The sequence below is a fragment of the Anopheles bellator genome, chromosome 2 (assembly GCF_943735745.2).
Source record: "Anopheles bellator chromosome 2, idAnoBellAS_SP24_06.2, whole genome shotgun sequence".
Taxonomy (NCBI): domain Eukaryota; kingdom Metazoa; phylum Arthropoda; class Insecta; order Diptera; family Culicidae; genus Anopheles; species Anopheles bellator.
In genome coordinates, this window is record NC_071286.1 from 51329288 (window position 1) to 51337992 (window position 8705).

Below are 8705 nucleotides of genomic sequence, written 5' to 3' on the forward strand. Positions count from 1 at the left end.
CGATGTAACCAAGCGACTCCGTTCGAAGTAGTTGATTCGATACTTGGAACGATAGCTGATTGAACGGACAGAATGTTTCGTGAGGCTCATATTATCGTAAACAATTCTTGATTGAGGTGCGATGTATAGAATTACTGCTCAATAACGATTACAATTTTCTGAGAGGAATGATCCTCTCCTAAGGTATTCCTGAAAATACACTACCCATTAGAAAAAAAAGTTTAAGCTTTTCTCTGTAGATTCGCATTGCTTGAACTGAAGCATCATTTTCAAATGATCAAATGATTTTCGGACCGAGAAAATTATAGAAACAAGACAGAAACACAGCAGGTCTTTGGCTCTATAGTCTACCTCTAGATTTATACTACTTTATTCTAGCCCTATAATCTGTATAATTTGAATGAATCAATGGCCTGGTTGGACGTTAAATCCTACTGAAGATATAATTATGCTAAAATGTACCTTAATTTCTTTGTTGTAGCGTCTCATTTAACAGGAACATGATCGCTCGATGGCTGTAGTTCCCGATAAGTAGGTAAGTCTACTTTAGTTTAATTAGTTATTATATCCAATTGAATTTAAAAATTCAATACGAAAATCTTGCGAACCTTGGAGCCGTCGCCTATTAACAAATGTATTTCTCTGCGATCGTTAGTGCCTGATAATGTGTCCTTATTCGTTTGAGTAATTCTACGTGGGTTATGGCTGGACATCACCGGGACGTTGCTGTCATGGCGCTTGAGCCCTCACATGTTAGCAAGTTTTGTCTTTGCTAGCTCTAGCTCAATATCATTGTTGTATAATCGCAAACAATTTATGCAGCCCCCGATTGGTTTCGGGATCGATAGATTGTATAAATCGCACCGCAAGAACACGGGGGGCCAGCAAGAGCAATAAGTTCCGGGCATCTTTAGAATAAGTGTGACTGTTTTGCATGCTTATGCAAAATGTATTACGATTTCCAAGAGCTTCTGTCGCTCCTTAACGAACAGATCGCACCCATCTGGACTTCTCCTTTCACTTTTCCCGTTCTGCCACTGCTAAGATCCCGCGGTGCACTCAGCAGACTGATGTTCCTGGTTTCAGGTCGAAAGATATATTGTCTCGATTCTGCATAGATATTGCACTACTGAAACCAAGGTTTACAAAGTAAAACAAAGACTTTAAGTGCTTTATTTATTATCTAACAAAGAGAAGAAAAAAACAGTATCAACAAAATACCCTTTTTCTCTCTCTCTCTCTCTCTCTCTCTCTGAAAACTATAGAAGGATACACAGTTTGAAGCACATCACTAAGACGACGTTTGAGAGCGTCGAGCCGGCGGCAATCCTGATCGACAGGCCACCGAACCAAGTTACTGTGCTGTTCTCAGGTCGACGTGTGCTGACCGTGCGCCAAGAGCTGCATTAAGTTGCAGCTGGCGGATGCCATCTTCGTACTGATCGCCTATGCAAATCCATCGCTAAACTGCCTTGTATGTAGTGAAACCATGAACCAATCTAAGGGCACAGACGCCCTGTATAAAGAAAGTGCAGAGTGCAGATAAGAAAATTATTATTAATGCTGTTGAGCAACCGGTACTCAGGAGTAGCCCACTATTTCGTTCGTTCGTCGTTTACTATTTAAAAAAAGCCATATGCTGTGCTTCATAATTTGGAACTTTATGATTTCTATTTCAAGCCTTAGTGAGCTGCAATTTTTAAGTGTTTCTAGTGTTTCTTCGTATCGCATTTCTTCGTAGCTTCTAGTGTTTTTCTGCAATGCCTAATGTATAAGAATAAATTGATAATGCAAAAACCTTTAAAATCAGACTTCATCAAAGGTATGAATATGCGTAGTTCGACTATTGTCAACCGTTTGATAGTTTTCTATACCGCAACATTTGCTGTCTACCGCAACCATGATCAACCCTTCTGATCGTTATCATTTTTGAATGTATTTGTAGTCACTTATTGCAAATTTTAAATTAAGAACATGTCGAATTATTCACCTGACGAAAACTAGAAAATCTTACTGGATTTTCTACTCCATGCAATCAAAATCTATATCCAACCCCAATTCATTACAAGATTAGTTGACGTAACAATAAAAGATTATATAGAAGTAGACGGCGTGATCGCAGAGAAAACTGCAAAAGGCGCCAATCCCTGCCATTGCCTTGGTCAGAAGTTGCTTGTTGAAACGGTGCATTTTCTCCCTTCCCGAGGAGTCGTCCGCCCATCGTCCATCAATCGACCGTTCCAACTACCTGTAACGAATCAAATAAAACCCGTTGCTTCGAGAATAAGATCTACATCGATTGTCTTTGAAGATGTCAAACCATGTGCCATACTGCGTTTTGCGTCTGGCGCTGCAAAACCGTAAGCTCATGCGCCATCAATATTCCGGTTACGCGATCGTGAATACCGTGAGATAAGAGCGGCCCACTCACGGATAGAAATATGCAACGGTTCAAATTAATTCACGGCAGCAGCATAAGTACGCGCGAAGTTCACCTCGCAAACAACCGTTTTGCGAGAACTGCGTTGCCGTTAGGAGCTTCGCATCTCCGTCTGCTGTTGCCTTCGTTAGTGACGCAGCTCCGCCGTATCACAAAACTCCGTGTCTTCTATCCCTCGTTCGATCGAGACCCGAAGAGTAAACAACCATCCGCCTAGTGACGTCATGGGGTAGTAACTGTAGCTGGCGCAGTACTTGAGCTACCGTTGTTGTGGTATAAATAAAATATATCGAGCATGAATTATATATCAAGAGTTTTTTTCAGTCTGGGTCAGTGTACCACCCGTGATAAGCTGAAGTAGTTTCCGAACTTTGTTTACGGTGCTGATGTGGGTCACTGAGGCAGTATTGTCAGTTGCAGCTGAACGTACACCTGGCCTTAGAAGCACGCGGTACAGCGATCTAGTCCAGTGATCTGGACATGGCTAGATTTATTTTCGGCTCAAAGCTCCACAGGAAAACAGACCCAGCCTCGTCGATTGCGTGATTTTCTGCCCCATTTAACACAAAGGTTAACGAGATGCAGCTTCTCGAATCTACCACTTTCACGCAGTCGGTCACACTGGTCGTTTCCATAGCCGATGGTCTGAACACCTGAAGAGACGACCTGAATCACTAAGGGTGTGATATTAATTTTAATTTTACGCCCAATCGGCTCAATACTAGTTTTTTGTGGACCGTTTATCCCTCGAATAACTCCCTCGGCAGCCGCCCGGTGCCACCATCACCATCCGGGTTCCGTGTTTCCATGCTCCACCGAACGAACGCTGCAGGCTAATATTCTACATTTCTGATTTTGTCCTAAAAACCGTCGCCCCCAGGAGGCCGTCGCTGTGACCCAGGCGCACCTTCCATAGAGCGGCCGAAGTGAATCACTCTTCGTGGCGAATGGCGGTCCCTGGTGGTAGTCAGCGCAGCCCTACAGAACTTGACTCCGTTCCGCGAGATGCAGTAAGAAAGCCCTGTTCGCATCGCTCGATGGTCCCATCATGCCAGGCCGACCCGGCATCGATCGTCCTAAATTCGTCTCTGGCACCGGGCGAGATGTGAACTTATGCAAATGCAATTCGCCAATCGGCCGATCATGATCGATTCGGCTTGTCAGGTCAGCTGGACCGGTGCTCAGTCACACTTTCTCCGGTGCTACTACTGCCACCAGGAGGGCCCCTTCACTCCCGCCGGTCCAACAACGGACTTGGCGTTTACGCCACGCCAACCGCCCCATACGTCGGATATGGTGGGCCTCATCAATAATGGACGAATCTTAGTGGCCGATGCATCTGGTGGATCATCAGCCGATCCGAAACCACGGCGTGATCTCTACGGCTCGGAAGCAGAAACCACACCGATCGATTGCATTGGATCTCGGAGCCGAGTTGGTACAGTTGGTCCGACAGTGCCTCGTTGCCGTGGCGACTTCTGTTGTTTTCACTGAATCAAATGCAAATAGGTTAGGTAGAGTGAAAACAATTCCACTGACCGCTACCGACGGCAGATGCAAACGATAGCCCTGTCCGCCAGCGGCGCCAACGGCTTGTCCCCAAAAACCGGCAATCAAGTCGCACCGTGTGCGACTGCCCCTGGCGCTTGCTCCTAGAGGAAGGCGGACTTTTTCTGAACCGGTCTCGCCTGAACCCCGTAGAGGAGGGCTACGAAGGTGAAAGAGCCGGTCTGGGCCGGTAGCAGAAAATCATGGTTACATACGCGCCGATGTTCTGGAAACGCAAACGGGCACAAAGCGGTTCAATCAGATACGGAAGCCGGCCCTCATTTCAATTCTAATAAGTGTATGATTTGAGTTCACTCTAGCGGTTTAGCGAGCGGCGGGCAGTCATAGGATAACAGCGTCGGTAAACTACCAAACGTAGGCCAATAAACAAAGCAAAGAGTTGATCCCGATCGCGGTCACCGCCTGTGAAGAAAGTAGTAGCATAATTGGCCGGGCTAGAAAGTGGACCGAGGCGTGGCCCCCAACCGTTGCTGCTTAACTGAGCTCTGCTCTTAACCTCTACTAGCGCCCGACTCATGGAGACGCATGGTGCTCGTTGAACCGCTGAATACCGGACAGCCCGGTTTTGGGGCGGAAGGAGACAAAGCGGCGATGTCACCATCTCGACTCACGAGAGCATGTTGTTTCGATTGTTTTGGACAACGGCGACGTGCGTATTTATGTCGGTAAACAAAGCTTCGTTCGGCCAACCGTTATGTGTGTGGTGTAGAAAAACATTGTTTTAAATTGCAAATAGCAACGATCGTTTCGCAACAGTTACTTTCGATTTGCATGTGCAACGGGAATGCCTGATAGCCCTTTGATACATTTCCCTGCTTCTGGGTCGCTTTCTGGTTGGCATACAATTGAACTTATGTTTGGAATGCGTCACGTTAATTAAAAACAAACAAAACGGGAAGCTGTGTCTCGTGGAGAAAACAGACTGAGACAAACCTTACTATCTTAGTTGAAGTTACCTATGGATTGCAATGATCTTTTTAGGTGTTAAGCTAAACAATCTAATCAATCGAACCATTTGTCCATAAACACCCATGGGGAAATTGTTTAAAGCAGTCCCTTATAAGTTTGGTGACGTACTTTGAGATCAGCAGAAAGAACCAGCCAGCCAGTCATCGGAATGAAAACTCCATTGATCACCAATTTGAAGTTATTTTAAAAACGTATTTGTCTGTAACAATTCCTGGTTTGGATAAAATGGAGGACCTGAACTTATAATATTCCGTTGCATTATAATATCTAATGAAAAAATGTTTTAGCACTTATTCAAATTGCATTTCCCCGATGGTCCGTGAAAATGCACTTGCACTGATCACAAATTTTGGATCGTTAAGTTTGAGTCCCAACAGCATGGAGGTTGAAGCTTAAAAATGGATAGATTGAAGGATCTTTGATTTGCTGATCTCTTCGATAATTTCACTGCAGTTTAATCAACCTTCAAATGTCGCAGGATCCAAAGTCGTGCCAGAATCGTAGAATTTATAAAGTTTTTATTACTACGGTCACGAGTCGCGATTATTATTCAACAATTGATAACATTATGAACGCGATGGGTTATGATTTAGAATCAGTGGTAAATCTTTGTGATCAGTAGATCCTCGTGCTATTATCTTCTACTGACTTCACTGCGTGTTCAAGATGTTGTAGAAAAGAAGCCCTAGTAGTACATAGACGCCTTCGTCATACTATTTGGCTGAGATCGAAACGGTGGTTACGTTTAACCGTGTTAGTTCTCAATTTGGTTAACATTCCGATCATTCATGCATAATTCAAGCTACGCTCCCGATACGCTCCTCAGCAGATGGCCCATTCTTACCATTTCCGGGAGCGTCTTGATAACTGTTCAGTGGGCTTCTACCGCGTTCCATGACGTTTTATGTGGCTCCCTCCCGGACGGTTACCACTACTGCGCCATATCGTACATCCTTTTACATAGACCGGTACACTTTTACCAAGCGACCGGAGGGACTTCGGTTGTTACCTCCGAGGGAGCCTCTGGGATGGGGAGGGAGAATCATCTTCCGAATCTTGCCCGTTTTCGTTGTGCCCTCATCCATTATATCTGAATGAATGTGAATATGCTTGGCCGGCGTGTGCTCAGCTGTGTGCCGGTTCTCGCCGGTCATTCGCGTGTTTGTGTGGTGATCCCAGCCCCGTCGCTTACATCCTGATTTACATATCGAACTCGTTAGCACCGCAGGTATGTATAAAAAGCGCGGCCGGCGGGCAGATCAGCATCACATCGATTCGTCGCTTCTAGTCGTGAACATTTCAACGATCCTGGAACGGGCTCGAGATCGTGCAGCCGAAGTTGCGTAGCACAGCATCCCTCGCCTGCAGCGTTGCAGTCTCGGTTCATCTCGTGGTTCCCGCAGTGAAACGTTCAAGTGACTCCAAGCTGACCAATCGATCGAGCACAGTGGTCCGTTGAGCACAGAAAGAAGGAAAGATGGATCGTGTTAGCTTTACCTCGTTCAGCTCGAGCAGCACCGCCATCCTGATGGTGGGATGCTTCCTGTTGACGCTACTGATGCTGCTGCCCGAGTTGAAGCAGAAAGTGATCGCGCGTAGTGATGTGTACCAAGCGCTCAAGCATCTGATTGCCATTGTTGGACTTTCGTTCGCGAGCCCGCCGGACACGAAAGTGCTGCAAAGCGGCTCCTCCAGTGACAGTGGCACTTTGCGGCGCGCGCCAGGCCCAAAGAACTACCCGATCATCGGTGCGCTCAAGGAGCTGAACGGCTACGAGGTGCCGTATCAGGCCTTCAGTGTATTCGGCCAGCGATATGGGCCGGTAACTGCGCTCCGGTTGGGCTCCGTCAACGCGGTGGTCGTGAACGGAATCGATGCCATCAAGGAGGTGCTGATCAACCGGGCACAGCACTTCGACAGCCGACCTAACTTCCGGCGCTATCAGTTACTTTTCTCGGGCAACAAGGAAAACTGTAAGTACGGATGACGCAACGACTTTGTTCGAACTGCAATATGACATCGCGCTTTCGTTCCGAACCCACAGCTCTTGCGTTCTGCGATTGGTCTGAGATGCAAAAGGTACGCCGTGACATGCTGGTACCTCACACCTTCCCGCGCAACTTCAGCGGCCGCTTCCACGAGCTGAACGAGATCGTGGTCGACGAGATCGACCAGATGATGGGAGCTGTCGGACGAGCCGGGCAGACGTCCACGGTAGAGATCAAACCGTTGGTACTGGGCATCTGCGCCAATGTGTTTGCCCAATACTTCGGTAGCCATCGGTTCGAAGCCAACGATGCCCGATTCCTGCAGCTGCTCGGCAACTTTGATCAGATTTTCTGGGAAGTCAACCAGGGTTACGCCGCCGACTTTCTGCCATTCCTGCTTCCGCTGCATCGCCAGAACCTGAAACGGATGGATCGTCTGGCGGAGGAAATACGGGAGATCATACTGGAGACGATCATCGGCGATCGGTACGAGCGGTGGGTCGAAGGCAGCGAGCCACGTGACTACGTGGACAGCTTGATCGATCACGTAAAGTCCAAGCGGGGCCCTGAGCTGGAGTGGGAGACGGCGCTGTTCGCGCTCGAAGACATCATCGGCGGACACTCGGCGGTCGGCAACTTCCTGGTGAAAACTTTCGGCTACATCGTCCAGCATCCCGAGGTCCAGCATCGCATCGCGGCCGAAGCGGACGGTGTACTCGAGCGCCACGGTAAACAGGTGATCGAGCTAACCGATCGCAGCGAAATGCCGTACACGGAAGCGGTCATCATGGAGGCGCTGCGGCTAATCGCGTCACCGATCGTGCCACACGTCGCAAACCAGGACAGCCACATTGGAGGTAAATATTTTTTTTCGTTTTATAAGGCGTATTGCACTTCTAAAACCAAAATAAATATTTAAGGTTTCCACGTCGAGAAGGACACGCTGATCTTCCTGAACAACTACGACCTTAGCATGTCGCCGCGCCTCTGGGACTCACCGGAAAAGTTCGAACCGGAGCGCTTCCTGCAGAGCGGCCGCGTGGTAAAGCCGGACTTCTTTATGCCGTTCGGTGCCGGCCGGCGGTCCTGTATGGGTTACCGTATGACGCAACTGCTAAGCTTCTCCATTCTCGCCAACCTGCTCCGATCGTACACGATTGCCCCGGTTGAAGGGCAGGACTACCGCGTGCCAGTGGGCTCGCTGGCGATGCCAGAGAAGTCGTACACATTCAAGGTAACCGTACGCGACTAATCAGCACGTGTAGGCTGCCTTTTTCACGCCAATCTTGCCCGACAACCAACTCCAGCCAACTCCATTAGATAAGCTAGGTATCAATACTCAAGCATTATTCCAATTAGCCAAGGTAAACGAATCTACGAAGGCACAAAGCAATTCTTATTTTTATTGATTACATTACTGCAACACCGAGGCAGCATCACACGAACTCCATCTACCAGGTGGCCATGTCGGGGCGAGACTGAGCTGATCACTCACTACTCGCCCCAATGATACTCTCCACACGTGTGTCCACGGCTTACACGGCGATACAGAACTGAACAGTCGCAGTGAGCAGCGGCGCACTGCATTTTCTTTTGGCCAACTTAGCGCCAAACCGCACCGACGACGGTCGTTACCTAATGGTGTTCCGTGGAGCATAAGGGCAGACACAAACTAATCAACCGTTCTAGTACTTTACTATGTTGCTGCATAAGCACACAATCGAATCCAGTCTTGGATC

General features: G+C 47.9%; 1 protein-coding gene across 1 annotated transcript; it reads left to right on the plus strand.

The window, feature by feature from the left end:
- The first annotated feature begins 6455 nt into the window (after window positions 1–6455).
- Window positions 6456–8218, plus strand: LOC131207681 (cytochrome P450 307a1-like). Its single transcript, XM_058200307.1, has 3 exons — window positions 6456–6951; window positions 7023–7823; window positions 7887–8218. The coding sequence occupies exons 1-3, from the start codon at window positions 6456–6458 to the stop codon at window positions 8216–8218; spliced, it is 1629 nt and encodes a 542-aa protein (XP_058056290.1).
- Window positions 8219–8705: the final 487 nt, after the last annotated feature.